This window comes from Panthera tigris, chromosome A2 (genome assembly GCF_018350195.1).
Source record: "Panthera tigris isolate Pti1 chromosome A2, P.tigris_Pti1_mat1.1, whole genome shotgun sequence".
Classification (NCBI taxonomy): Eukaryota; Metazoa; Chordata; class Mammalia; order Carnivora; family Felidae; genus Panthera; species Panthera tigris.
In genome coordinates this window covers 2,654,493-2,681,861 of record NC_056661.1, presented here as the reverse complement: position 1 = coordinate 2,681,861, position 27,369 = coordinate 2,654,493, and the positions used below count along the sequence as shown (strand labels likewise).

General features: G+C 60.1%; 3 protein-coding genes across 4 annotated transcripts; 2 read left to right on the top strand and 1 right to left on the bottom strand.

Moving 5' to 3' along the window:
• Positions 1 to 6,158: 6,158 nt before the first annotated feature.
• On the bottom strand, positions 6,159 to 15,161 carry DOHH (deoxyhypusine hydroxylase). Of its 2 annotated transcripts, XM_042977783.1 has the most exons (6): positions 14,841 to 15,160; positions 14,445 to 14,505; positions 10,994 to 11,332; positions 8,732 to 8,808; positions 7,977 to 8,217; positions 6,159 to 6,887 (listed from the first exon to the last, which is right to left on the bottom strand). In XM_042977783.1, the coding sequence occupies exons 3-6, from the start codon at positions 11,265 to 11,267 to the stop codon at positions 6,568 to 6,570; spliced, it is 912 nt and encodes a 303-aa protein (XP_042833717.1). In that variant the 5' UTR covers positions 11,268 to 11,332; positions 14,445 to 14,505; positions 14,841 to 15,160; the 3' UTR covers positions 6,159 to 6,567. The 2 variants fall into 2 exon arrangements, with proteins under 2 accessions (XP_042833717.1, XP_042833718.1); XM_042977784.1 differs by lacking the exon at positions 14,445 to 14,505 and having other exon boundaries at positions 14,841 to 15,161.
• A 5,468-nt stretch (positions 15,162 to 20,629) lies between these two features.
• Positions 20,630 to 23,714, top strand: LOC102960480 (small integral membrane protein 24). Its single transcript, XM_015543915.2, has 4 exons — positions 20,630 to 20,696; positions 21,089 to 21,200; positions 21,467 to 21,526; positions 23,468 to 23,714. The coding sequence occupies exons 1-4, from the start codon at positions 20,630 to 20,632 to the stop codon at positions 23,613 to 23,615; spliced, it is 387 nt and encodes a 128-aa protein (XP_015399401.1). The 3' UTR covers positions 23,616 to 23,714.
• A 1,552-nt stretch (positions 23,715 to 25,266) lies between these two features.
• On the top strand, positions 25,267 to 26,971 carry LOC122236359 (small integral membrane protein 24-like). Its single transcript, XM_042977256.1, has 3 exons — positions 25,267 to 25,395; positions 25,481 to 25,592; positions 26,216 to 26,971. Exons 1-3 carry the CDS (start codon positions 25,317 to 25,319, stop codon positions 26,340 to 26,342), a joined length of 318 nt encoding a protein of 105 aa, XP_042833190.1. The 5' UTR covers positions 25,267 to 25,316; the 3' UTR covers positions 26,343 to 26,971.
• Positions 26,972 to 27,369: the final 398 nt, after the last annotated feature.

Here is a 27,369-nt window from a genome sequence, read left to right as displayed (position 1 = left end):
TGCACTATATGCTTTGTTTTGTTTTGTTTTGAATTCTGGTGATGAAAAAGCGTGCCGATCTGGTGCCTCTTTCGTTTCCAACAGAATGTGACGCACACTCGGGGAGAAAACGAAAGTCAGCAAGTTCTTTCTGAATCAGAATTCCACCTCGGCCATCTGACTCGCTCGTTTCATTTTAAATAAAAGACAGCGTCCGACTGGGCTGGGATTAGGCTGAGGCCAGAGATGTGGCCTGTGCAAAGTTGAATCCCGTCTTCATTTAAAAGTCTGGATTTTTGGGGGGCACCTGAGTGGCTCAGTCGGTTGGGCTTCCAACTTCAGCTCAGGTCACCATCTCACGGTTCGTGGGTTCGAGCCCCGCGTCGGGCTCTGTGCCGACAGCTCGGAGCCTGGAGCCTGCTTCGGATTCTGTGTCTCCCTCTCTCTCTGCCCCTCCCCCGATCTCTCTCTCTCTCTCTCTCTCTCTCAAAAATAAACATTAAAAAACAAAGTTTGGATTTTTTTAATAGCAGACTTCACGCCCAGCACAGAGCCCGACACGGAGCCTGAACTCACCGCTGTGAGATCCAAACCTGAACTGAGGTCAAGAGTTGGACACTTAACCAACGGACCCACCCAGGCGCCCCAGAAGTTTGGATTTTTTTGCATTAATTTTAATTTTAATTTTTAAAATTTTGATTTTTAAAAATACCTCGTTGAGGCAGGAACGTGGGGGTTGTAGGAGGACAGTGCGGGAGGTCGCTGAGGGCGGTTTCTGTTGCCACAAGTCACCCAAACCCAGGAGCCGAGCGCAACGTGACTGCGTTATGTCACCGTTCCGGAGGCCAGATATCTTGTTTGTTTTTCAGAGCGCGAGCAGAGGAGGGGAGCGGGGTGGGGGTGGGGGGCAGAGGACCCAAAGCAGGCTCTGCCCCATCAACAGCGAGCCGGATGTGGGGCTTGAACCCACGAACCACAAGATCACGACCTGAGCCAAAGACAGTCACTCAACTGGCTGAGTCCCCCCAGGCGTCCCTGGAGGCCAGAAATCTGACACAAGTTCCTCCAGGCTGACACCCAGCGTGGGCAGGGCTGGTTCTGCAACCCCCCCTCCCAACCCCTGACGCCAGGGGGGCGGGGCCCAGGGGGTCCCGTCTGCCCCCTTTTCCAGTTTCCAGAAGCCGCCTCGTCCTTGGCCCTCGGCCCCTCCTCCAGCCTCAAGGCCGCAGCGGGGGGTGGGGGGGGGTCTGCCCATCTGTCTGCCTCCCTCTCGTGAGGACGCTGGGCCCCCCAGGCACCCAGGGTCACCCCCGCTTCAGGGGCCTTGGCTTTCTCCCTCCCGCAAGGTCCCTTTTATAGCATAAAAAATACCATTTTCACGGGTTCTGGGCATTAGGGAGCGGGTATCTTTGGGGGCGTCATTGTTCAGCTCGTCCACGCTGTTCTGTGCCACGACTGTGGCGGGGACACGCAAGCTGACGCGGTGGTACGACGGACCGTATGACCGTATGATGACCTCAATATGCACGCTGGTTTCTTTAAATGCTTATTTTTGGGAGAAAGAGAGAGCGCAACCTCGCGCATGCAAGTGGGGGAGGGACGGTGGGGGGGGGCGGGGATCCCAAGCAGGCTCAGCACAGAGCCTGATGCGGGGCTCGAACCCACGCTATGAACTTTGAGAGCATGACCTGAGCTGAAGCTGGACGCTTAACCGACTGAGACACCCAGGCGCCCCTACGTGTTGACTTTTAAAAAGAAAAAAAAAAAGCATCAAAATATTACTGTTTATGGAGTTTTTTGTCAACCCCTTCAATTTTCTGCTCACCTGCCACACCACCGAACAAACCATTTCCTCGCTCTGGTTCCTCCTGTGGAGAGCATCACTTAATTCCTACTTAATTGGTTTTTTTTTTTAATTAAAAAAAAAAAACCATTTTTTTTTAGGGGCGCCTGGGTGGTTCGGTCGGTTGGGCGGCCGGCTTCGGCTCAGGTCACGGTCTCGCGGTCCGTGGGTTCAAGCCCCTCGTCGGGCTCTGTGCTGACAGCTGGGAGCCTGGAACCTGCTTCGGGTTCTGGGTCTCCCTCTCTCTCTGCCCGCCCCCCCCCCCCCACTCGCATTCGGTGTCTCTCTCTCTCTCTCAAAAATAAATAAACATAAAAAAAAAAAAAGATGCTCGACCATCTGAGCTACCCAGGGACCCCCTTTTATTTTTTTTTTTAAAGTAAAGGTTCCTATCTTTGGCAAACTCCAAGTCCAGAGGGGTGACAGAGCCTGGCAAACATCCCGGAAGTCCTTCCTGCTCTCTGCCCCGGGGCCCCGAGAGAGAAGGGGACGTGCAGGAGGCCAGGGGAATTCTCTCACTCAGCCCGGGTTGGGGCAGGGACTTGACATCCTAAAGCCCAGCAGCTGCGGATGGAACCTTATTCGGAAACAGGGTCTCTGCAGATGACATCACCAAGTTAGGATGAGGTTATACCGGCGGGGGGGGAGGGGGCGGGCCCCCATCCGGTGGGTCGTGTGCTTCTGGAAAGAGGGGAATTTGGATACAGACGTAGGGGAAGAGGGGAAGGCCACGTGAGGACGAGCAGGGACTGAAGACGTGCCCACGAGCCGGGGAAGGTCAACGGGAACCGGCAACAAGGGAGGCCGGGGGAGGCAGGGACTCCTCCCCCGGGGGCTTCAGAGGGAGCAGGGCCCTGCGGACACCCCGAGTTTGGACTTGTGGCCCCCACAGCCCTGCTCGGGTGTAAAGGAGCCCCAGAAGGGAAGGTGCGGGACGTGTGGGTTCCGGACAGATGTCTCTCCTGTTATCGGTTTGTCGCACGTCTGGAGGCTCAAGATTTCAAGCTCTCTGACGTTTCCAGGTCTTGCTTTTGGGTGTGGCTTCCGCTATCTACTTCCTGCGCCCTGGACCTATCTCCTTCCCCCAGAACGTGCTTGGGGTGAATCACACCTGGGACTCCGCCTCCGAGGAGCCTTCCAGAGTCAGCACATCGCGTGGCCCGCGGGGAAGCCCTGCGTGAACGTTAGCCTGAGTCACGAAACACGGTCGAGATGATGTCCTCGTAAGCCAGCCAAGGCCGCTGCAAAGTCAGCCCGGAGTCACCTTTTGGACATGCAGGAAGAAAACTAAAAAATAGCATCCGGACGTCAGCTCCACGAGGCCAGACTCTCATTCGATGCCCTCTGTGCCCGTGACCGCCTGCCACACGGTAGATGTTCCACACACATTTGTGAAATGAATGCCTCAACGTTTAAACCAGCAGCTGGGCTGTGAAAGTGACTTCTTTGCTATGCATGGCACCTGGATGCTTTTAATGAACTGTCCACATTTCTCAAGTGGGAGATTTTTTAAATAGTTTACTCATTTAGTTTTGAGGGGAGGGAGGGAGGGGCCAGAGAGAGAGGGAGACAGAGAATCCCAAGCAGGCTCTGCACCAACAGGGGTTCTCGAACCCAGAACCTCGAGATCACAACTCGGCAGAAACCAAGAGTCGGATGCTCAACCGGCTGGGCCACACAGGCGCCCGTTAAATGGGAGACTGTACGTCAAATGAGTTGCTGTCTGGCTGCCCTTAAAAACAGGAACATCTGGGGGCACCTGGGTGGCTCAATCGGCTGAGCGTCCGACTTCCGCTCAGGTCACGATCTCACGGCTCATGAGTTCGAGCCCCGCGTCGGGCTCTGTGCCGACGGCTCGGAGCCTGGAGCCCGCTTCGGATTCTGTGTCTCCCCCTCTCTCTGCCCCACCCCCCATGCTCTGTCTCTGTCTCAGAGATAAATAAACATTAAAAAAATGTAAGAACAAAACAAAACAGAAACATCTGGCTACACAGGTCAATGACCGGCCGGACAGGGGTACATGCCAGGGCGCCTTCCTGCCTCATTTCCTTACGCTTTCTGGCCCAGGAAGCAAGAGAAAGCCACAGACAGCACCTGAGTGAGAGGCAGGTGAATGCTGTCCCCAGGGAAAGCTGTCTCGCGCAGGCTGTTTGCTCACTCCAGAGCGGCCGCTGCCACCGTGCGTGACAAACGCTGGGAGTACGCATCACGGTAAAAAGCCTCCAGTGGCACGGGGAGTTCAAGGGCTCTGGGGAAATGCTTGGCTATTTTTCCAAGACGTTACCCACAGGTAATTTACATGTACGACTCCGCTTATGCAAATCAGGCCACAGGATTTATTCTGGGCTTTGCTCGCTTCACTCTTTGGAAGCCGATCTCCCCAGCTTTTTGAAGGTCTGATTGTGAACGTATTGAACCAGCCAGCGCCCCCGATGACGGGCGCGCCTCAGATACCGATTTGCCACCCACTAGGAGCCAGGCACGCGACCTAGCGGGGCTAGGGGTCCGCTCAGCGATGTGCTGAGGCCCGTGTGTCCTGACTACAAAAGTCACGATCGGGAGCTACATGAGTGGACCGTGGTGGGTATAGGGAGGGAAAACACTGCACACTAGGGCTTTACTTTCACGTTCTGTCTCGCGGCTCAAGCGCCACCCCGCCGTCATGCCGCGGAAAACAAAATCTCTGCTCTCGCGGTGCTTGTGCAGGTGGAGAAAACAGGCAATGAACAAAATTAGGGAACGTGTACAGGGAAACAGAGATGCTGCGGAGAAAAATAAAGCAGGGAACAGAATAAAGGAACATTAGGAGTGAGGTTATGATTTCAACGCAGGTGGCTCAGGCAAGCTTCACTGAGGAGGGGACATCGGAGCAAAGGAGCAAATATCTGAGCGAGGGAGTGAACAGATACCTGGAGGAAAAAAGGTTCCAGGTAGAGTAAATAGCAAATGCAAAGGTCCTGGGGCAGCACCAGGCTCACATGATGGAGGAACAGTGAGAAGGCCTGTGTGGCTGGAGCAGAGTGGGCGAGGGGGAGAGAGAGGGAAGAGGGAAGGGCAGGGAAGGGCAGGGGCAGGTTGTACAGGACTTTGGCTTTTCCTCCAGGGAGGTGGGAGCCCTGGAGGGCTGTGGGCAGAGGACGGCGGGACCTGACCCGCGTGCTCACAAGCGCCCTCTGGTGGCTGCTTCACGGATGACAGACCGTGGGAAGCAAGGTGGGGAAAGGGGGCAGAGGGGACTGCGCAGTCCAGGTGGGCGACGCGGTGGCTGGGGGCACAGGAGACGGGGGATGTGGCCAGATCTGGGATGGATTTTCAACCCGAATGTTTTCAGGCTGAGCACCTGGAATGACAAGCGCGTTTCCACCTCCTTTGGGAGAAGCAGCTTTGGCAGGTAACCTGAGGAATTCTGACCTCCGAGCCCAGTTTGGGACGCCTCCCCAGTACCTAAGTGGAGACTGGAGGGGCAGCGGCACCGGGGCTGGTGGCTGGCGGGGGGGGGGGGGGGGGGGGGGGGGGGCGGGGCGGTAACCACCGACGGCCACTGGTCAAGCGCTCACGCCGGCACCGTGGAGTCTCCACGAAGTCCCTGACCCACGGGGCTGGGAGAGCCCCCGGGCGGGTGACTGTGTCCGCGTGCCAGGAGGAGGCTGTGCCCCAACCTCCTGGGGAGGAAGCTGCTGGGTGCCCTTCAGGAGGAACGGGCGGGAGAGGTGCCTTCCTGGGTTCTGTGGGCTGCCCTAGCAGATCATTCCGTGTGGGGAGGGGGGTGGCGGGAGCCCCGAAGCGGGAACCCGCAGGGCCCGCGCTAATTCGGGTCGTCCGCGCCAGAACTAAACTGCAGGAAGCCCCACACATCTGGCGCCAAATGCGCTGGCAGCAGCAGACGTCGGGGTGGTAACGTCGGCCGCCCGTGTCAGGGCTGCTGGTGACCGAGGGTCAGGTCAGCGGCGGGAATGTGGACAGTGTCCCACGTGAGACTGGGCTCTGCTGTTACAGCCGTCTCGTCGCCGTAAAACAGGTGGTTCAAGGCCGCACACGGAGAATGGGAGGGGGGCTGTGATGAGAACCCGTAGCCTGGGCTCCCAGCCAGGCCCCCAGACCCCTTCCCCTCTGCCTCCGCCAGGGGCTGGGTGAGAATGAGGGTCTGGGGGAGGCCGGGCTGGAGGGCCGGCTGGGCTGACTTTACCCCCGGGGACGGAGATGACCCCGGAGCGCCTGGGGCGGGGCAGATCTCAGAGCTGAGCTCTTCAAACCCCGCCGCCCCCCCCCCCCCCCCCATTAGAGGTTCCCCGACTGCAGCCCTGCAGAACCCCCGACATACTTGCAGAGTCACGGCTTGGCAAAAATAATTTAATAGTGCATTTGGACCCTGGGGTGGGCTCGTCCCTCCCCTCCCTGCCTAGTCCCAGGCTGGGGAGTCAGGGGCCCCGGCCCAGGCCCAAGGCGGCTGGGTCTGCCCACAGCGCCTTTTCCGGCACCCCCGGTTCCTCGAGAAGCTGGGCCAAGGCAGCCCCACAGCCCCGGCCGGCACCCTCAGATGCCGGCCCACGCGACGTCCCACCCCGACCGGAAATCTGGGTGCCGCCGCCCCGCGCGAGGCCCCTGAGTGGGGGACACAGGACGCCGCAGCCTGGCCCCAGGGGGACGGGGAGCCAGATCCCACCCACACGAGCTCGGTTTACACGCAGCCGCGGTGTGGAGTCCCAGGGCCCCCCGCAGGGGAGGGAGGCTGCGGGCCGGCGGCTCTAGGCGGGCGCCGTGCGCAGCTGCTCCAGCCCGTCCGCGTACTGGAAGGCCGGCCCCGTCTCGTAGTCGTACATGTCCAGGGCCACCTCGCAGCTCTCCCGCACCACGCGCTCGGGGTCGGCCGCGTGGGCCCGCAGGGCGGCCAGGCAGGCGGGCCGGGCGATGGCTCCCAGGGCCTCCGCGCACTCGTGCCTCACCATGGGGCTCTCGGTTGGCCGGGCCAGGGTCGCCGCCAGCTGGGGCACGGCCGCCTCGTGCTGCAGCTGGCCCAGGACATAGCCGATCTCGTGGCGGAAGAGGGCGCCGCCACAGCGCAGGCCTGCGGGCGGGAGGGGGCGTGGTCACTGGCTGGGCGGCGCCATCGGGGCAGGCCAGTGACCACGCCCCCGCCCGCCCGCAGGCCTGCGCCGCGCGGGACCCAGGGCTGAGCACCCGAGGGCAGAGAGGACCGAGAAAGGGGGTTCCCCGTCTCGAGGTGGTCAGTGCTGCTCAGGGGGAGGGACGTGGGGCCACGGGGGCAGGAGCGGCCGGAGGGCACAGCCTGGCGGTGGGCTCCCTGCGGGCTCCCTCCGAAGGCCGACGGGGCAGGAGGGGGCTTCCCGGCCCAGGGTCCCGGCCGGCTGGCTCCCGCCTCTCCCTGCCTCTGGATTATGTGCTTGACGGCGGGGTCAAGGGCTACCTGCGAGCCTGTACGCACGTCCGCACACGCTGCAGCGTTTAATAAGGGGACAGTCACGGGCACCCTGCCCCCACTCCACACACAGGTCATGCTTCACACTGATGGGGAAACCACAGCCGGGAGACGGGTGGTGACTGCCCAAGACCAGACGCCCTCGAGGCCGAGCCAGGGCCCAAGGCCACCTGCCTGACTGTGCGGCCCCCGTTCTCAAAGCAGCACCAGCCCCTCTGGGCTCCCGCCCGGCATCGCCGGGTCTCCCGCCCCTGACGCAGGGTCACAGCGATGACCAGGCGTCTCCTTGCCAGACAGGAAGTCATGGGAGGGCTGCGAGGGCTCTAAATCCTCAGGGGGCACGTCCCGAGCATCGGGCCACGGGGGACCAGGGACCGCCCGGGGAGAGGCCTGCAGAGCCGGGAGGGGAGAGAAAGGGGTTCAGGGTCCTGGAGCCACACCGCCGCGGATCGGATCGCGACTGTGCCGCTCGCCAGCCGCCGTCTCCTCGGGCAACCACCTCGGCCTTTCTCGGCCGCGGCTTCTCCCTCGGAGAACCGGAAGTCAGGGTGCCCGCCCACCACGGAGGATGAGTTCTCGCGTGGGGAAGCGCCGGGGGCCGGGGCCGGGACGCACATTCCCTGGGTCACGCTGGCTCGGTGTCACAGCTGCAGCCGCTGAGCCTGACCGAGGGGCACTGACCATGACCCCCACCCCCCTCCCCGGGCCCCGACTCACCCTCCGCCAGCGCAAGGGCAGCCTCCTCGCCGCCGGCGTCGCGCAGGGCGAACATGGCGCGGTACCGGTCGAAGAGTGGCTGGCCTTCGTCCAGCAGCACCTCCCGCAGCCGCCCCACGTCGCGCTCCTCAGCGGGAGGGGCCGGGTCCACCGAGAGGTAGGGCCCTGCCACCGCGGGCTCCCCGCTGTGCTGCTGCAGCCACTCCAGCCGCCTGACAGCCAGTTGGCACGTCTCGGCCACCTGCGGGGACAGGGGTGCACAGATGAACGTCCAGAACAGGCTCATCCATGGACACAGGAAGCAGATGAGACACTGACAAGGGTTGGGGGGCAGGGGAGTGACTACTGATGGGGCGGGGCTCCTTTTGGGGTGAGGGAATGTTCTGGAATGAGAGATGATGGTTGCACACCTCTGTGGATGTTCTAAAAACCACTGAAGTGCACGCTTTCAGAAGGTGAATTTTATGGTGTTAACATCTCAGTAAAGTCGCTCCCTGAAGAAGGAAGAAAGGCAGGCGGGGGGACGGACCGTGGGGCGGACAGAAGCGGGTGGGCTCGGAGGGGTCCTGGCGGAGGGACTGGAAGGGCGGGAAAGGCACGGCGCGTCAGCCGGGCAGGGTGGGTTTTGTGCGGGGGAATCAGGAGCCCGCAGCCACCCTGGCCGCCGCCCTCTGATCTTGTCCCGGCCAAGAGGCCGCCCTGGCAAGCAAACCCTGGTGAGGCTGGTCTAGGCAGGAGCGGGAGGTGTTAGTTACCTCGATGACGGGGTCGGTGGAGTACTGTTTCAGGACCTCCAGAACTTCCGGGTTCCCGATGGCCCCCAGGGCCTCCCCTGAGGAGAAGAACCATGAACACAGTTCACTATTGGTCAGGAAAGTAGGAAAGGCCCTGGATGTGGGGGGGGGGGGGGGGGGGGGACACGACACCAGCAACACCACCTCCTTTGTGCTCCGTCCTCCCTACAGCGCTGTATGTATCTTGTGACCCACCCTGGCCCCGCGGACTGGAGCGGAGCCGGCACGGCCCCCAAGTGGTCTCGATGGCATCCCTTCCCCTGAATTTGGACTTGGCCGGAGCTGGGCTGAGACCTCTCCCGATCCCCGGGCCAGTGCACCCCCCCCCCCCTCATGCTCTAGAGGGGGAGACACAGGTGAGCATCACATTACAGCCTGGGGACACTGGGTAACATGGAGCTCCAAGGACACCCGGGCGAGGAGAGTTCGTGGGGGTGAGCCTGGAGGAGGGGGATCTAGGCGGCGAAGTGAGGGAGGAAGGCCAGCGGGACCAGGCAGGGCTGGAGCAGGCTGACCGTCTCCGTGGGTCTGCACAAGCCCTGAGTGGGAAGAGACCCAAGGCCAGCAAACACTCGCTCCCATGATGCTGCCCCCCATCGAGAACACCCCAATGGACCTGAATCCAAGTCAGGGCGTCCTCCTCTGCCCGCAGCCCTTCAGGGCCCCCACCTCCTTCAGGGCAAAAACCTAAAGTCCTCCCTTTGGCCCCCAAGGCCCCGCACAACCTGCCCTGTCCCCGTCCTGTCCTCCCCTCTCCTCCCTCTTGCTCACTCTGCTCCGGCCACAGGGACCTCCGTGCCACTCTCCCAAGGAACAGGCTGGGTACTGCCCCAGGACCTTTGCTCGGGCTGTATCCTGTGCCTGAAGCACTTTTCTCCAGATAACTGCCTTCCTTCACTCAGATCTCTGTCCACTGATTAAAAAGGGCAACACCCCTGGCACCCCCATCCTACTCTCTGTGTCATCGCCTCCTTAGCACTTCCATAACACGACAAGGTGTCCTGCACTCCCATACACTCAAAATAGCGGGACTTATGGGAAAGGTGAGGTTTGGAGTAGAGCACTCTTGGTTAAGGAGAGCTCCAACCGAAATAGTGACTGGCACATCCAGCGTCACCAGGGAGAGCGTGGGGGTGGGGACAGCTCAGCATAACTAGAGACCACTTCGGGGAATATTAAAAATACCTAAAAGAGTAAAATGGAAACAGCCGCCCTGTGCCCATCCACAAATGAGCTCACTGGTTATAGAGGCAAGGCCTCAGCAGCACAGTCTTGCCAAGGATTTTATTCCTTCCTCCTGTTTCCTGCTGCCCTGGAGATAAGAGGGCCTGGTACATAGCAGGTGCTCAATAAACACTGGCCCAGTGAATAAAACGAACTCATGAAACAGACATCACAGGCTGGCGAGCTCACCACCTGGTTTTGTATCAGCAAAGAATGGTTTTTATGTTTTTAAATGTCTTTCTCAAAAAAAAATTTTTTTTTGTTAAACGTTTTTATTTTTGAGAGAGAGCACACATGTGCAAGCAGGGGAGGGGCAGGGAGAGAGGGAGACAGAGGATCTGAGGTGGGCTCTACACAGATAGCAGACAGCCCGACGCGGGGCTCGAAGTCACGAACTGTGAGATCGTGACCTGAGCTGAAGTCTGATGCTTAACCGCCTGAGCCACCCAGGCGCCCAAAATCGCTTTCTTTTAAATCAAAGGGACGAGGGACACCGGGGTGGCTCAGGCTTAGGTTAAGCCTCCAGCTCCAGACGTCGACTCAGGTCATGTTCTCACAGTTTGCGGGATCCAGCCCAGTGTCGGGTTCTGTGCCGAGTGTGGAGCCTGCTTGGGATGCTCCCTCTCTCTCTGCCCCTCCCCTGCGCGCGCTCTCTCTGTCTCTCTCAAAATAAACAAACTGCAAATCAAGAGGACGATATTTCCCCACGTGAAAATGACGCGAAATTCAAATCTCAGCGACCATCAGGGTCCACCTGCACGTGGCCACGGCCCCCCGGGGGTGCTAGTTTATGGCGGCTTTACGCACCGTGGCAGAGTTGAGTCCGGTGACAGAGTCTGTCCGGCCCGGGGTGGGGGTGGGCTGGAGACTTTACCCACCCTTCGCGGACCCAGCGTGCAGAGTTCGGCTAGATCACACGGGGGGCGGTGGGGGGGGGGGGGGGGGGGGGGACACCGAGGCAGAAGGGAAACAGCAGGCGCCCTTGCCCTGGCCACTCACCGGCCTCGTGGCGCACCATGGGCTCCTGGCGGGTGTCACGCAGCACGTCCAGGAGCACGGGGATGGCCCGGGAGTCCTGCATCTGGCCCAGGCAGTAGGCCAGCTCGTGCTTGAGCAGGGCGGAGTCGTCGCCGAAGGCCTGGCTGATCCAGGTGATGGCGCCCGGGCCGCCGAGCCCGCGAAGGGTGAAGAGCGCCCTGAAGCGGGCCTGCAAGGGCTGCTGGGGGTCCACCAGCGTGCGCCCCACGGCCTCCACCTCCTGCTCGGTCACCATGGCGCCGCCGCCTTCCTCCGCAGCCCCGCCGGGGGCCGAAGCTGGGGACCGTGGGGCACAAGAACCTACGTGCAGAAAACCGAGAGCCCAGGTGAGAGGCATCTTCTGCCCATCCGTGAACTTGTTCCCTTAAGAGTCAGGCCCCCGGTGGGGTGGATTCCCACCAGCCGACCAGCCTGGACGTCTGGGTTGAAAGCCAGGGTCTGGCCCTGTCTACCTGCTGCGTGGCCTTCCATAAGTCACTTTCCCTCTCTGGGCCTCTCGCCTCTGTACCGGCAAGGACTTCTGCCGGTCTGCGCTCCACGCCGTAGCCGGAGGGACCACGGTGGTGGGGGGCCAACACAGCCCCCGACGATCCCCACTCCGTGCGGCCCCTCTCACACCGGAAGGGCTGAACGGGACACGGAAGGGACGACAGGGACCCCCGAGGGCAGCTCATGAGAGACGCTGTGGCGTCCTCCTAGCCCGCGCCAGGGGAAGCCAGCCACGGAGAGGCTCCGTCAGCCCGACGTAGGGGCTCGCGGGGCGAGGGACCGAGGCCTCTGGCCAATTGTCACGTGAGAGCAGGGGGCCGGGAGCAGCTTCTGCAGCCGAGGCGGCCCCAGCGGGTACCCTGACCGCAACCTCACGAGAGGTCGGAGCCAGAAGCTACCAGGCCCAGATGCCTGGCCCCCGGCAACGGTGTGAGTCTGCTGCTGCTTAAAGCTGCTGAGTACGGGGTGTGGAAACTGCACCAGGTCACTGTCCTGTATCCCCCTCCTATGGCACCTTATGATGCCAAGCCCCCTGACGGTCCCCAAGGCCCTGCATGACCTACCTCGACCCCTGCCAGCCCTCCCTCCTCTCCCCCTCCACCCCCTCGCTCACTCTGCTTCAGCCACAGAGGCCTCTTGACTGTTCCTCCAACAGGCCAGGCCCAGTCCTGCCCCAGGACCTTTGCACGGACCTGTTCTCTTTCCCAGGAACACTCTTCCCCAGATACCTCCCATGCTCATGCTCTCACTTCGTGGGTCTCAAATGTCACCTCCTCAGGGAAGCCTTCCCGGGTCACAGTCTTCACTGTTGTTCCTTCCCCTTGTTTTACATTTCTTCAAAGCACTTACCACTACTAGACATCGCGTAAGATGTTTACCAGTTTAGCTGCTATGGCTGGTCTTACCCGTCACAGAACTCTGAAGGCAGGGACCAAGTCTATCTTGGTCACCACTAAACCCCCTAGCACACAGTAGGCCGTCAATGAAACCAACAGCCCTCCCCGTAACAGCGGCTGACGTGCACAGGGCATCTGCTCTGTGGCAGGGACCTCTTCTTTTTTTTTTCTTTTAAATTTTTTTTTTAAACATTTATTTATTTTTGAGACAGAGAGAGACAGAGCATGAACGGGGGAGGGGCAGAGAGAGAGGGAGACACAGAATCGGAAACAGGCTCCGAGCCATCAGCCCAGAGCCTGACGCGGGGCTCGAACTCAGGGACCGCGAGATCGTGACCTGAGCCGAAGTCGGACGCTCAACCGACTGAGCCACCCAGGCGCCCCGGCAGGCACCTCTTCTAAGCCCCCTACATTCATGAGCTCCTGTGATTCTCCCCATAAAACTATGAGACAGGCACTAGGACTGTCACCCTTTTACGGGCGAGAGGGCAGAAGCCAAGAGGTTAATGACTCGCTTACGAACCGCGTAAGGAGTTATACATCCAGGTGGCCGGGCTCCAGAGGCAAGTTCTAAACCACAACTGTTGTGCCGAGTGGATGGACTAAGATGACATGATGCGGCTGGGCTGGGAGGAGGGGCTCCCTCTCCACCGTCCAGATCAACCAAGCCCTGGCAGACGCTTCGTAAAGCAAGCCTTGGCGTGCTGCGTGGCCTTCCGGTTCCCTGCAGCGTCGGCAGGGCTGACCCGGCTTCATGGGGGAGGTGTGGCTGCCTGAGTGTGGATGACCATGGAAGGAGGGGACGCCTTGAAATAAGGACCACCAGAGACCACAGAAACCAGGAGCCAGGGAGCTGGCAAGGCCTTAGGGGCCATGAGATCTGACTCTCTTCTACACAGACGAGCAGCGACTTGTCTGGGGTCACCAAACAGGACCCAGGACTCCTGCCTCCCAGTCCGTGCGGGGTCGCCCTCAAGACACCTGGAGAGGGCCCTTCATGGCCTCCTCATCATCCCCAGCGTCCTCAGATGCCTGGGAATGAGGGGACATGTGGCCAACAACGCAGCTCCAGCTACGGGAGAGGAACGTGAAGAGAAAACAGGGCAAGACCTGAACTGGGGCAAAAGTCTCCGGGCTTGGCTTCTTCATTTGGAATAAAATTATCAGCAGCTCACGAGCCGGGTTTCCTTCCAGTCTCTGTCCAGATATTAAAGTACAGGCAGGAATCCTCTGAGCACCCAGCTTTGACAACGCAAACCCTCCACCGCCCTGCACTTCTGTTCCTTGTGGCTTTCAGTGTTCCCCGCGGCCTCTACCAGCTCCTGGCGTCCAGTACATTTCACTCATCTGTTTCTTACTAGAAAGTCGGCGCCACAAAGACGGGACTTTAAATATAAATAAAGATAAATCTGTACCACACGCACACACACACGGACCCAGGTATATATACTGTTTTGTTCACTGCTATGTCCCCAAGGCCTAGCACGGGATCGGTCACCATGGTAGGAGGTGGCCAATCCTTAGTTGTTGAATGAACCGAACGTCTCCTGCGCACCAGGCATCGTACTAGGCACTTCACGCCCGGCGTAAATCTGTATCATTCGTAAAATGGGTAGAAGGGGCACATGGCCCGAAGGAAGCGATGCTCCTAGAGCACCTTGTACAATTGCTGGCACTTAACAGGCCCTTGGACAAACCAGAGCTAGTGTTAAATATTCCTGCAGGGAGCCCCAAACCCACTTCTGTGCTCAGGAGGGCGCCCCAAGCCGCCTGGAAGCCCGCAAATCATACTTTCGACCCATTTTTCAGTGGGAAGCGGGGGCAAGGGTGTGGGCGCGGGGTTGAGGGGATCAGCCCCCAACCAAGGCGGAATCCGGGAATCCGCTCGCCCCCGTGAAAGCCTCTTAGAAGAAGACACGATGGATTAGTAAGGGATGGAGAGAGAGGAGACGAGGATCCTCAACCCTCCGCCCCCCCCCCCCCCATCCCCGACCTCCCTAAACCAAGAATTCCCAACAAAAAGATACCTGGTAATCAACGCTCCTCCAGGAAGGGATTCCCTCGGGGCTGCTCGCAGGTTCCCTCCCCCTGGAAGAGAACCCGAGGAACTGGATGCCTCAAGATCTGTCTACGCGGGTCCCCAAGTACTGGATCCCTCACGCCGCTGGATCTCCCAGAAATCTCGAGAAAGGGGTCGCCCGATATGGGAACCCCGAGCACGCTCCGGCTCCCTGGCTCCCCCCAACGAAGGGATCTCCGGCGACAAGGACCCCGCAACCCGGGGAAAGCGTTCGCCCGGACTCTAAACCCCTCAGGAGGAGGCCCCTCGACTCCCCCCCGCCCCCCAAGCAACGAATCCCAGAGACTGGACCCCCTCCCGCGGCGTCCTCCCCGTGCCCGCCCGCCAGGCCGCGGCCACGTACCGCGCTCTCCGCTGCCAGAACGCCCGAGCGATCTTCCGGGAGACGAGGAACGCCGCGCCCGCCCGCTCCCTCCGCCGCCACCCGCGGCTCACCCACCGCGACGCTCGCAGCGCGCTCCGGGAGCCGCCATCTTGCCGCCCACGTGACCGGCCCGGACGGCACCAACACAGCCCTCGGGGGGAGTTCCAGTGAAAGTCTCCGCGGCGGGAGAGAGGTCTGGAAGCATGAGTCGGCGCCTGGGCCCCAGCTCACACTTAAACACCGGATGGAGTCTACGGACATCCCTCAGGGAAGGGCAAGGGCAACCTTCATTCTTTCCCCGGAAGAGATTCTCTCCGGCCTCCCCACCCGCTTCGGTCAGTGGAAATGGTTTGTGCCCGGGGCCGGCTAGCCACGGAACCTGCGCGGCGCTCCTGGGGCGTGGCCAAGTCCTGGGGGCGGGGCCAGTGGCTTCAGGGGGCTGGACGCGAGCTCGGGAGGGGAGGGTTCGCGTCCTTTCCCCCACGCGGTCAAGTTGTTCATTCATCGTTCACGTAACAAATAGCTAATGGAGGCTGAGGACAAGACAGCCTGCAATCCATAACCTCGTAAACCTCCCGGCCTGGTTGTCTGAGGGAGACGGACAGTAAATAAATAAAATACATGTTAGATCGTGACGCGTGTTAAGGGGAACAAAGTATTCAAGCAAGGTGTACGTGTGGGGTGTGAGGTCGTAGGGGGCGTGGCCACAGACTGAGGTGATGACTTACATGAGTGCGGGAAGGAGCCGTGGGGATGTTTGGGGATAGAGCCGCCCAGACAGAAGAAGGACTTGGCTTCACTCTGACAAATGAGAAGCCACGGAAGTGTTCTAATCAGGGACATTCTGAACAGGCTTTTTTGGACTGCTAGGCAGAAAATAGATATTTGGAGGGTGGAAGCAAAGAGACCAGAAGTGCTCAGATTCTGGATTAATTTTGTTTATTTTTATTATGATTTTTTTTTTTTTTTAGAGATTTTAAGTAATTTCTACACCCAAACGTGGGGCTTGAACTCACACCCCGAGATCAAGAGTGGCGCACGACACTCGCTGAGCCAACCAGGCGCCCCTGAATTAATTTTGGAGGCAGGGCAAACAGGATTTGAGGAAGGATTGGATATGGAGTTTAGGAGCAAGACTGCTCTCCAGGATAAGTACAAGGTTTCTCACCAGGACCTGGTTGCCGTTCTTACCTTCCCGTCCTATCCATCCAAGGTCTGAAATAGGGTCTGAATGCCGTCACTTTTTGCTCATCTTTACTGCCCCCGTGAGAGTCCAGACCACCACTGGTTGTCAGCAGGATGCTGTCCACACAAGACAAAGCAAGCTTTTAAGCAGTTATGTCCGAACAGTATACTATTCCTCAAAAAGTTAAACATAGCATACGGCCCAGCAATTCTGCTCTTAGATATACATCTAAGATATACCCTCAAACGGGTAATTGTATACCCGTGTTCACAGGAGAATTATCCCCAGGAGCCTCAGGCCCTGGTCCCCTCCATTGTATTTTTTGTCTCTTTGGATGTTATTCGCCTAGGGACCTCCAGTGAGTGGGATCATGCGGGATGTGTCCTTTTGTGTCGGGTTTATTTCACTGAGCACAATGTCCTCAAGGTCCATCCAGGTTGCGGCAGGTGTCAGGCTATCCTTCCCTCTTAGGGCTGAATACGGTTGCATATGATACGGATGGACCACGGTTTGTGGATGTGAGGTATGCAATTTAGTTTGATATGCATAATTGTGTGTGTGTGTGCTTGTGTGCGTGCGTGTGCGTATGGTTAGCTACATAATAGAGCAAATACAGCCGTATGTTAACTGGGGGAAGTGGATGGTGGGCATATGACAGTTAAGTGTACAATTCTTTAAACTTTTCTTTTTTTGAAAAAGGTGTTTATTTATTTATTTATTTTTTTTGAGAAATAGCACAAGTGGGGGAGAGGTAGAGAGACAGAGAGAGAATCCCAAGCAGGCTCTGTGCTGCCAGAGCAGAGCCTGACTTGAGACTCAGTCTCCCGAACCGGGAGATCATGACCTGAGCCAAAATCAAGAGTTGGCCACTTAACGCACTGAGCCACCCAGACACCCCTAACCTAAACTTTTCTATACATTTGCAAGTTTTCATAACAAATCACCGGAACAATGGGTGGCAGGGAAAAGGCGGACTACTGTTCCCAGCATTTAAAAATTTCAAAGTCAGGGGTGCCTGGGTGGCTCAGTAGGTTAAGCGGCCGACTTCGGCTCAGGTCATGATCTCGTGGTCCGTGAGTTCGAGCCCCGCGTCAGGCTCTGTGCTGACAGCTCAGGGCCTGGAGCCTGTTTCAGACTCTGGGTCTCCCTCTCTCTCTACCCCTCCCCTGCTCATGCCCTGTCTCTGTCTCAAAAATAAATAAAAACATTAACAAAATGAAAAATTTCAAAGTCAGGGGCGCCCGGGGGGCTCAGCCAGTTTAGCGTCCGACTTCGGCTCACGTCACGATGTCACAGTTCATGAGTTTGAGCCCCGCATCAGGCTCCGTGCTGATGGTGCGGAGCCTGCTGGGGATTGTCTCGCTTCCTCTCTCTCTCTGCCCCTACTCATACGCGCTTCCTCTCTCTCTCTCTCACGATAAATAAACTTTAAAAAATAATAAACATTTGGAAGTTAAAAATACGAAGTGTTTTCACTTTGAAAGGGGGAAAAGAAGCGCTTGTTGCAACATAAGTTGTAACGGCAAGAAGAAAAGTTGGAAAAAAGTCCTGAAGGACAGCCTCTTCTCTGCCTCCAGGGGCGCCCAGCCCCCACCGTCACTCAGCTGGACCCCAGCAGTCCCTTCTAGCCTGTCCTCTCCCCTCGCGGTCAGTCCTCCCCGCAGCAGCCACGAGAGGGCGCTGAGTCAGGTCCCGCCCTCCTCTGCCCACAGCCCTCCAGGACTCCCACCTCCCTCAGGGTAAAAGCCCAGATTCTCCCCACCGCCCCCAAGGCCCTCCATGGTCTGCCCCAGACCCCTCCTTGTCCTCCCCTTCTCCCTCTCTCCCCCTCACTCAGTCTGCTCCAGTCAAATGGGCCTCCTCGCTCTTCTCCAGTATCCCAGGCAGGTCCTGCCCCAGGGCCTTTGCACATGCTATGCCCTCTGCCCGGACTGCTGTTCCCCTCTGGCATCCCCATACCTGGTTCTCTTCCTCCTCCGGGTTTCTGCTCACATGCACCTCCATATGGCCTTAGCTACCATATTTTAAGCTTTCACTCCCCTTAGCAGTCCCAACCCCATAGACTCACCCCCCACCCCAACACGGCTCTGCACGTTCTAACCCAATACATCGTTTACTCTAAGGTTCTGTTTTTCTCAACATCTGTCCCCTCGTCTTGAATGTCAGCTCCATGAGGCCTGGGAATTTCCCAGGACAGCTGGAGCAAAGGCCCTGAGGTCGGGATGGACATTCAGAGCACCAGCCAGGTTGGCGGGAGCTGAACGAGGGGGGGGGGGGGCGCAGCGGGCGGAAGCGATTTGCGCTGTGATTAATCCAGACAGATGGTGGCCTCGAAGGAGCCCCAATCCTCTTACCCAAAGCCCCTTAATATTTCCGCCACGCGGGTCACCTCCAGGCCTCTCCTGCTGCGGGCGGCCACCATGCCGGGGCTGGCGGTCGAGGAGGGGATGGAGGGCTGGAGCCCGGCCCCGCCGCTCTACGAGGAGTACCGCCCGCCGCCCCTGGATGCCATCCGCCTGCCCAGGTATGTGCTGTACCTGCTGCTCGCGGCATTCCTGGTGGTGGCCGTGGCCTACGCCATTGTGGGGCATCTCATCAAGGACCTCGCCCACGACCTGGCCGGTGAGCCGCTACCCACCACGGGCCTGGCTGGGGGCAGTGCTGGGCCACCCGGGGTGGGGGTGGGGGGCGGGGACAGGGGCGGGTACAAGGGCCTCTTGTAGCCAGGCAGGGGGCGGAGGGCGGACGGGGCCCCGGGGGGCTCCTCACCGGCGTCCCACCGCAGACTGGGCCTTTGGCCCGAAGCCAGACCAGGAGGACGCCCCCCAGGAGCTGCGCCCGAGCCTGGAGGGGGAGGATCTGGAGGAGCTCGATCTGCAGCTGGCCCTGGCCTGGCGGGGCGACGAGGACCCTGGCGGGGGCACCGACGCAGCCCCCGCGGAAGCCTCCGCCCTGGCTCCCCGCCGCCCTTCGATTGCCTTCAAGGACCCCCCTGGCCGAAGCTCCTTCTGGAGGCTGAACTGAGCTGGGGCCTGCCCTCTGGCCCGGGCCCCGGGTTTGAACCCCTCTGGCTGTCGTGTAGCCTGGACTTGGGCGCCCAGGACCCCTTGTTCCACTGATCTGCCCTGTCTTGGCACAGAATGTTCTCGTTCTCGGCGGGCAGGTCTCCCAGTGGTTGGCACTTCCCGCCTGCTTCCCCCTTAGCCCCAGAGCCCGATCCCGCCGGCCTCCACCAAGAAGATGTTTTTAAAAGAGTGATAATGGTGGCTAACCGGGACCTAGTGCTTAGCCTGGGCCTGCTGTTGTGCTCGGTGAGCCTTTTCCCTGTGATCCTCGCGGGCAGGACTCACTTGCCCCCATTTAACAGATGGGACAATGGAGGCACGAAGCCCAGAAAGGACTTGCTTGCAGCAGAGAGAACTTTTTTGTGGCCAGAGGCCGGTTCTGTGACCTGCCTTCGGAAGCAGAAGCCCCAAGGCGGGGTTCTGCCCCCGGTCTTCCGGATCTGCTCGGTCCCCCGCCCCCCACCCCCCCCCCACGGCCTCCTTCCCATGCTCTGCTGCTGGGCACCCGCTCGATCTGCCGGTCCCCGGGTGGGGGGGCTCCTGACTTCCCAGCTAACCCGAGAATTCCCGGAGGACAGTGCCTGAGGCTTCCTCCCTCCCGTGTGAGCTTTGCACAGGATAGGGCACACAGTAGGGGCTTCATACGTACCGCCTGGGTGGTCGGGGTGGGCTCGCTTTGAACTCCACCGCTCCGCTGGGTGGCCTGTAGTCTATAGTCAGACCGCAGGGAGGGAGGAGGCCCCAGGGATGCGTAGGTCCTCCATAAGGCCATGTGCAATGACGCTGTTATCCCCCAGTGCCCCCCGCCCCCCCCCCCCAGGGCCCTGCAGAGACCCCCACTCTGGGCCTCCTGCCACATGCCCGGGCCGTGGCTGTCCCATGGCAGCTGGGCTGCAGCACTCCCTCGCTTGGGCAGGGTCCCCTATCTAATCAGCCCCGGGGACCAAGGTTGACGGGCAGGAGAGCCCGGACCCTGAGTCATCGGCTGCCTGGTTGACCCATTCTCCAGCCATAAGGGCGTGGGTGGGTTTGGAGATGCCCGGTGGGCACGCGGCCCATCCCTTCCTGTCCCTGTGCTCATCCCAGCCTTGGCTCCGGGTGACCGGGGTTCAGATCCCAGCTCGCAAAATTTCCGTGTGACCTCTGTGCTCCTGGCCTCCTCGAGCTTCTCTACGACATGGGGGCATAACATTTTGTGGGGAGTTCGGAGACGGAGTCCTAATGACGCGTGGAGGCCCATCGCGGCCGGGCCCCTGCCGCAGGGAGCCTGGGAGCCTGGAGGCTGGGTCCCGGGGCAGGGCCCAGGGTGGAGGGGGCTGGACTCCCCGCGTTAATTGTTATTTCAGGTCCAGAGTCTGACCTCCCGGTGGGGAGGGGAGGGGAGGGGAGGAGGGAGGGCCCCCTCCGGGTCTGGGCCTGCCCCACCCCTGGGCCTGCCTGCCGCTGTATCCAGGGCTGGGCAGGGCCTAGACCGGGCCTGACCTTGACTGTGCCGTGCTGCTGGCTCGTCCGCGGCCATGGGGACCCTGCAGACCCTTTTCCTGCTCAGCGCCCTGCTCCTGTCACCTGCCGAGGCTCAGGAGGGTAGGGCTGTGCCCTGGACCCCGGGTGGCGGGTAGGGAGCCGGTTGTGGGATGGGCTCATCCAAAGGCTCACCTTCTCCCCATTTGTCATGATGAGGACCTGAGGCCTCTGAGAGGAGGGGGCAGGGAGATGAGGAATGGGGCCCGGCCCCTCTTGGAGCGCCCCCCCCAGCCCTTCCACTCCCTCTGGGCCTCCCTCCCCGTCCCTGAGGCCAATCCTGCCTGTCACAGCCCCTAGCCCCCTCCTGGTCTCTAGAGCCGGTCTCTGAAACCCAGCCCCTTTCCAAGACCCCATCTGCCTGAGCACCCCCAGCACCGCTCCCCTGTCCCCTATCGGGGGCCAGGCCCCCGGCCTCCCCATCTCTGAGTCCCACCTGCCCCACCTTCGGACAGCCGCGCAGCGTCGCCTGAAGCCCTGGCTGGTGGGCCTGGCAGCCGTCGTGGGATTCCTGTTTATCGTCTTCCTCCTCATGCTGGCCAACCGCATCTGGTGCTCCAAAGTGAGGTGGGAGCCCCTCTCCCCGCTCCCTTGTCCCCGTCCCCGTCCCAAAGTGCTGGGCGCCCCTCCCCCTCTCTGACTCTCTCTGGTCCCTTCTTCTGTCTCCCCATTTCCCTGTCGCTGCTCAGACCCCCACCTCCCAATCCAGGACACCTGCCTTCCTTTCTGTAGTTCGTGAGCCCCAGCTCACGGCAGAGGGGCCGAGGGTCTCCCTACCTCCTGCCCTTCACCCCCTCTCACCTCCCCCTGCCCCGTTTCTATCTCTCCTACAGGGCTGAGGATGAGGGGGAGCCCGGGTTCAGAATAGAGACCAACCAGGATGTGGACCTGAGGTACCGCCTGTGTGAACGTGGGTGGCTGTGTGCGGGGCCGGGGGGTCTGTGTGTGCGCCCTCTGCGGGGGTGGGGAGGCACGGGTGGGCACAGATGACCTCCCGCTCTTGAACACTTCAAGCACGTTCCCGCCCCAGGGCCTTTGCACCTACTGTTCTCGCCGATTGGAACACCTTTTGCCGTGTCTTCCGGCTGGCTCCTCCTTCAGTCCCTGCTCAGATCTTTCTTCCTCACGGAAGCCCACCCTGACTACCAGCTCTCCTGACGCTCTGTGTCCCGCAGCTGTGCGTTTTTCTTTGCATTTAACCCCAGCTGAAATTCTCTTAGTCATTTACCGCTTTCTCGACACTACACGGTAGCTTCCAATCGATGAATAGAACTTAGCTTCAGTCCCGGCTGTGTGCCCAGTGCTCAGCACAGGGCCCGGCACCCAGTAGGCACTTGGCAAATATGTGTTGAATAAGACGGTGGTGTGGGATTGTGTAGGTGTCTGTGCACAAGCGTGTGGTTTGTTGTGGGTGACTCTCTTGGACTCAGTGCCTCCTATGGTCCTGACTGCTTCCAGGCGTGATGCCGATGGGAGGCTCAGGGATGTGGCAGGGCGGGGGACCTTCCGGTACAACATCTCAACTTGGGCAAAAGTTGGGGGATAGGACTAGGAGGGCAGGAGAGGGGAGGAGGCCAGTCTGACTGGAAGATTCTCAGTTGAGACCAAAATGTACAGGAGAGGTGCAGGCCTGATGGCTTGCTTTGTCTAAGACCCAGTGCAGTTCCAGGGAAATGTGATTCCCACTCCCCAGATGTGCTGGAGGTTGTAGAATCCACCAGAGTTCCTATGTTGGTAGTTTTCTCCCTGCCTTGTTCATTCCTCCATCCGTCCATCCATTCTTCTGTCCATCATCCATCCATCCATCCATCCGTCTGTCCATTTTTCCATCCATTCTTCCATCCATCCATCTGTCCATCCATTCTTCTGTCCATAATGTATCCATCCATCCATCCGTACGTCCATCCATCCATCCATCCATCCATTCTTCCATCCATCCATCTGTCCATCCATCCATCCATCCATCCATTCTTTCATCCAGTCTTCCATCCATCCATCCATCCATCCATCCATCTGTCTGTCCGTCTGTCTGTCCATCCTTCCATCCATCCATCTGTCTGTCCGTCTGTCTGTCCATCCTTCCATCCATCCATCTGTCTGTCCATCCATCCATCCATCCATCCATCCATCCATCCATTGTTCCATCCATCCACCCATCCGTCCATCCATCCATTCTTTCATCCAGTCTTCCATCCATCCATCCATCCATCCGTCTGTCCGTCCATCCTTCCATCCATCCATCCATTCTTCCATCCATCCATCTGTCTGTCCATTCATCCATCCATCCATTGTTCCATCCATCCATCCATCCATCCATTCATCCATCCATCCGTCCATCCATCTGTCCATCCATCCATCCATTCCCCTACCCACCCATCTACTTACCCACTCACCCATCCATCCACCTGCCCATTTCCCCCACCCATTATCCCAGTGATCTATCCCCCCACCCACATATCTATACTCCTATCCATTCATCCATTGACATTATTCCTTCCTTCCTCTAATCAATCTACACCTTCCACTCCGTCTACCTATTCCTCCCTCCATGCAAGCTTCCATTCACTTCTCTACTTATCTACCTATCCATCCATCCATCCATCCATCCATCCATTCTCCCATCCATCCACCTGCCCACCCATGGGATGGTTGGTTGAGCCTTAGTTTCTGCCTTTGCGAAAAAGAGATAAGGCTTCCTCACAAGGACTATTTCGAGGACTCAACAAAGATACTTTTTCTAAAACACTCGTCACAAGGCCTGGCACAGGAAAGTGTTCATTAAATACGAGCGACTCTGTTTCTTATCGTGGTCTGGGGCCTTTGTATTCATACAGTGAAAGAGACAAGAGGAAGAAGAAAGAGGAGGTACAGGAGGAGAAGGAGAAGAAGGCTGAGAAGGAAGGAGAGAGGAACTTGGGGCTGGAGCTGGAGGAGAAGGAGGAGCCCGGAGATGATGAGAGAGTCAAGAACACAGCCATGTGAAGACTCCCCACACACTTCTTCCAGGCAGCCCCCCAGAGGTACCCCTTCCACACCATACAAGCAATGACCTGGATGTGAAGCCACCACGACATTCCACGTGGAGTTGAGAACACCCCTCCCAGAAAGAAGACCGGTGGAACTCGCCCTGCCCCTCAGGGAGGGCCCTCCGTGCGCTACACGCGTGGGCTTTACCCGCCCTCCTTCCTGATGTGTCTGCCTTGTGATTCCTGGACTTGGAGCACATTCTTGGTTATGGAGAAACCCCCACGCCCTCTGCCATCTCCTGGCCCCACCTACGTCTACCCACTGCCTGATTTCTTTTCCCTCTCCCTGACATCTGTTGTCCAGAACCTCCCCCGTCCCTCTCGGCCCCGGGACCAGCACGGGGCCGGGGCTGCCTTCTGGGGACCTGCATTAAAGAGTTGATAAGAGCCCTCCAGAAGGGCCCCTGTTGTCTCTTGGGACTCAGTGTCCCCCTGGGGGAGGCGGCTTTGGGGGTCGGGGCCAGTGCCTGTGCGGGTACCGAACAGCAAGTTGCCCCGTGCCCAGATGCCCCGGCACCCGGCACACTCTCCGTGCAATCTCGAGTTTGCTGCCCTGAGCCCTGGACTTTGAGCCCCCAGAGAGCCGTATCCTGGGAAATCGCCGCTCCTCCACCCCCCGGGGTCACGTGGCTCCATCCTGGGGAACTGGGTCTGGGAGGCTGCCGGTGCCACAGGGTTCCCTGCTCTCTTGGGAAGGGACAGTGCTTTCTCCTCCCAGTTTCCAGCTTCCTCTTTCACCTCCGTCTCTCCGGGCCCTGGGCCTTGTCCTGGATGTTAACCATTTCTTAATGGGGACCTTGATAAAGGCCGGCATCCCGGATCGGTTCTGGGGCCCGTAGCTGGGGTTGGTGGGATGCGACCCAGAAGGCAGGGGGCCCCTGTGCAAGAACACTTCCAGGACCGTCCAGCAGGGGGCGGAAAAGCCATAAAGAACATCAAGGCAATAAACGCCCTGAGAGATGCTCCCAGGGAACCCCAACTTCATCCTCGGTCAGCAGTACGTGATCTGTCCCATCTTCCAGCTGAAAATACCGAAGCACAGAGAGACAGATGTCACCGGCCAGGTGTCGCTGGCTGCTGTTGGCAGAGCGGGGATGGAAGTCCAGGCCGCCCAAAGGATGAGGGAGTTTGTAGGCTCTAGCTAAGGTCACAGTCGGAGGTGAATGTCCTAGGACGGGGAGGGTTGGGGTGCGGGGTGCTCGTTCCAGGCTGTGCTTCCTAGCTGGGACAACCGTGTCCCTCTGGAATGCCAGACGCAATTCTGCAACCTGGGGACAAGACGTAAGGCACAAAGGAGGTGCCAGGGGTTAAGAACCCTTTGCAGGTGCTGGCACACAGTAGGTGTTCAGGGAAGGAGTTCCCCAGCTCTCCTCAGCCTCTCCCCCCACCCCCACCCCGGCTCTGGCTGTGGGGAGTGAGGGGGTCCGGTGCGGGGGGGGGGGGGTCCTCAGGGAGACAGGGTGCTGGGATGCCTGGGACCCTGAGGCCCCTTCCCCGGCAGGCCCCGAATCCAGAGAAGGGGGCCCCACCCCCACTTCCGGCCACACCGGCCACACCTTGCCCTGGGGTATCCTGGGCAGGCCACTTCCTCCTCTCGGGGGGAGGGGGGGTGGCACCCCAGAACCTGCTGGAGAGAGGCGAGGACAGACCCACGAGGATGGACAGGTTCTGGATGACCGCTGGCCGGGTCTCCCTTCTGGAAGCTCTGGTCCCGTGCCTGGTTCAGGCACAGCCCTGTAAGGCCTCTGGGAGGGAGAAGAGGTGAGAAGGGAGTCCCGACCCGGTGGCCCAGCCTCTGACCCTGCCCCGCCCCGCCCGCAGTGGCCCAGAGGAAGCCGTGGCTGGTGGGGCTGGGGGCCGCGCTGGCCGCCCTCTTCCTCACCTTCGTCTTGACCGTGGTCTACGCCGTCTGGTGCAGAGAGTCCCGCGACAGGTGGGCCCCCTTTGAGCCTGAGCCCCCCCCCTCCCCTGCTGAACCACCGCCCTCCCCCCCCCCCCCCGGGAGTCTCTCCCCTCTCCTCCCAGAGCCTCGGAGGAGGCAGGCAGGGCAGGGCAGGGCCAGGGGGGGGGGGGCGGATTCTTGGACTCAGAACCGATGGGGCCTCCCATAACCTCACGGACTTCCCTCCTGACTACTCACCTGAAAACGAGGAGGCTTCCCCGAGACAGGTGTATCCAGCCCCCATCTCTGCTGCCTCCATCCACCCGTGCGACCGTCCACCTGTCCCCCGCCCACCCACGTGGCCTTCTATTCCGTCACCCAGCCACTCGGTCACCTAGCCACCCATCCACGCACCCGTCTGCCTGTTGGGGCACCTGCGGTTCTGAGACTCAGGAAGCCAGGGAGGCCACGTGTTAGGAGCACGGTTGGGGCTCCTGTAGCTCGGGGGGGGGGGGCTCCGGCAAGGGTCCTAACCTGTCCGAGCCTCAGCACCCCTTGTGTACGATGGGAACAACAAAGCGCGGGACTCGGAGGTTCCGGGAGAATCGCAAGAGGCCGGGAGCGCTGGAAGTCCTTATTAAATGAGGTCTTCTGGACCCTTCTCGTTTCCACAGCAACAAAGAGGAGGACGTGGGGAGTGTGAGAAAGGAGGAGAAAGAAGCAGAGGGTGACCAGGGGCTGGAGCTGGAGGAGAGAGAGGTGCCTCCAAACCGTGAAGGAGTGGTGAGCTCCTCCAAATGAAGGTTTCTCGCCTGCCTCCTCCAGGCAGGCCTCCAGGGCTGCCCCAATGCCTGCTCTGCACCCTGCAAGCAAAGTCCCGGTCCTGGGGCCAGGGGAGTTATCCCATGTGGGGTTCGGGGTGAAGGGGCCCTGAATGAGGAGCGCTCAGGACCCACCCCAAGTCCCTCTGGGAGGCTTCTTTGCATTTAGCTGGGTGTTGATGCGTCCCCTTCCCCAGCACATCCTGCCCCAGCCCCCTTTCGCACTGGCAAGAGGGACGTGGGGCAGAAACCGTGCAGTTGGCTCTCCAGTGTTTGCAGGGCCCAGGCCCGGTCCAGTCCTGCAGTCTCGCTTCTGCTGCTTCTGGGCAAGAACTTCGAGCCGATGCGGAGCGCAGGGCGGTTTCCTGGGAGACGAGCGCCCCTCCCACCGTGTGCCGAGTTTCTGGTCACTGTCCCCCCCCCCCCAGCTGGGACTGCGTGCGGTGCCGAGGCTGGGGGGAGACGCGGCGTCATCACCCCCTCTTCCTGCCCTGCCCTCTTGGTGGCGGCTCCGCGGCTCCGTCCTTGCTGTGTGGCCCTAAGCATGTAACTTAACGTCTCTGTGCCTAAGTGCCCTGTCCGGTAAAAGGCGGGGGGGGGGGAGGGGGGGAGGAAATAACTTGATCCTTTGTAAGTTGTCATGAGGACGAAGTGAAATGATGTCCACAAAAATCCTGGGCACAGAACCCGGAACCCAAAAGGTGTCTAATAAATGCCAGCTTTTTGTGATGCTGAAACGGCGCGGATGGGGCCGGGCGCACGGCCGTCCTCGAACAGGCTTGGGGGATCTAGAAGGCCACAGCGTGAGCGCCCAGACCGCGGCTCTGGGGTCCGGACGATCCGGGGGTTCCGGGTGGGGGCGGAGCGGAGGTCGGGAGAAGGGCGGGGCCGTGTAGGCTCCTCCCCTTCCGCAGGGGCGGGACTTCTCCTCTAGGGGCGTCTGGAAATGGGGCGGGGAGCGTTTTGTGGCTGTCGCAAGCCCGCGTCCCTTGTATGGCATTTAGTTG

What these genes read in the sequence shown, in the direction of transcription:
- DOHH (XM_042977784.1), bottom strand. Translation starts at nt 11,267, where the DNA reads ATGGTGACCGAGCAGGAGGTGGAGGCCGTGGGGCGCACGCTGGTGGAC. An exon ending in CATGGTGCGCCACGAGGCCG is followed by an intron (nt 8,809 to 10,993) that starts GTGAGTGGCCAG and finishes TCTTCTCCTCAG; the next exon opens with GGGAGGCCCTGGGGGCCATC. An exon ending in TGCCCTTGCGCTGGCGGAGG is followed by an intron (nt 6,888 to 7,976) that starts GTGAGTCGGGGC and finishes TCCCGCCCGCAG; the next exon opens with GCCTGCGCTGTGGCGGCGCC.
- LOC102960480 (XM_015543915.2), top strand. Translation starts at nt 20,630, where the DNA reads ATGGGGACCCTGCAGACCCTTTTCCTGCTCAGCGCCCTGCTCCTGTCA. An exon ending in ACCTGCCGAGGCTCAGGAGG is followed by an intron (nt 20,697 to 21,088) that starts GTAGGGCTGTGC and finishes ACCTTCGGACAG; the next exon opens with CCGCGCAGCGTCGCCTGAAG. An exon ending in ATCTGGTGCTCCAAAGTGAG is followed by an intron (nt 21,201 to 21,466) that starts GTGGGAGCCCCT and finishes TCTCTCCTACAG; the next exon opens with GGCTGAGGATGAGGGGGAGC.
- LOC122236359 (XM_042977256.1), top strand. Translation starts at nt 25,317, where the DNA reads ATGGACAGGTTCTGGATGACCGCTGGCCGGGTCTCCCTTCTGGAAGCT. An exon ending in CCTGGTTCAGGCACAGCCCT is followed by an intron (nt 25,396 to 25,480) that starts GTAAGGCCTCTG and finishes CCCCGCCCGCAG; the next exon opens with TGGCCCAGAGGAAGCCGTGG. An exon ending in TGCAGAGAGTCCCGCGACAG is followed by an intron (nt 25,593 to 26,215) that starts GTGGGCCCCCTT and finishes TCGTTTCCACAG; the next exon opens with CAACAAAGAGGAGGACGTGG.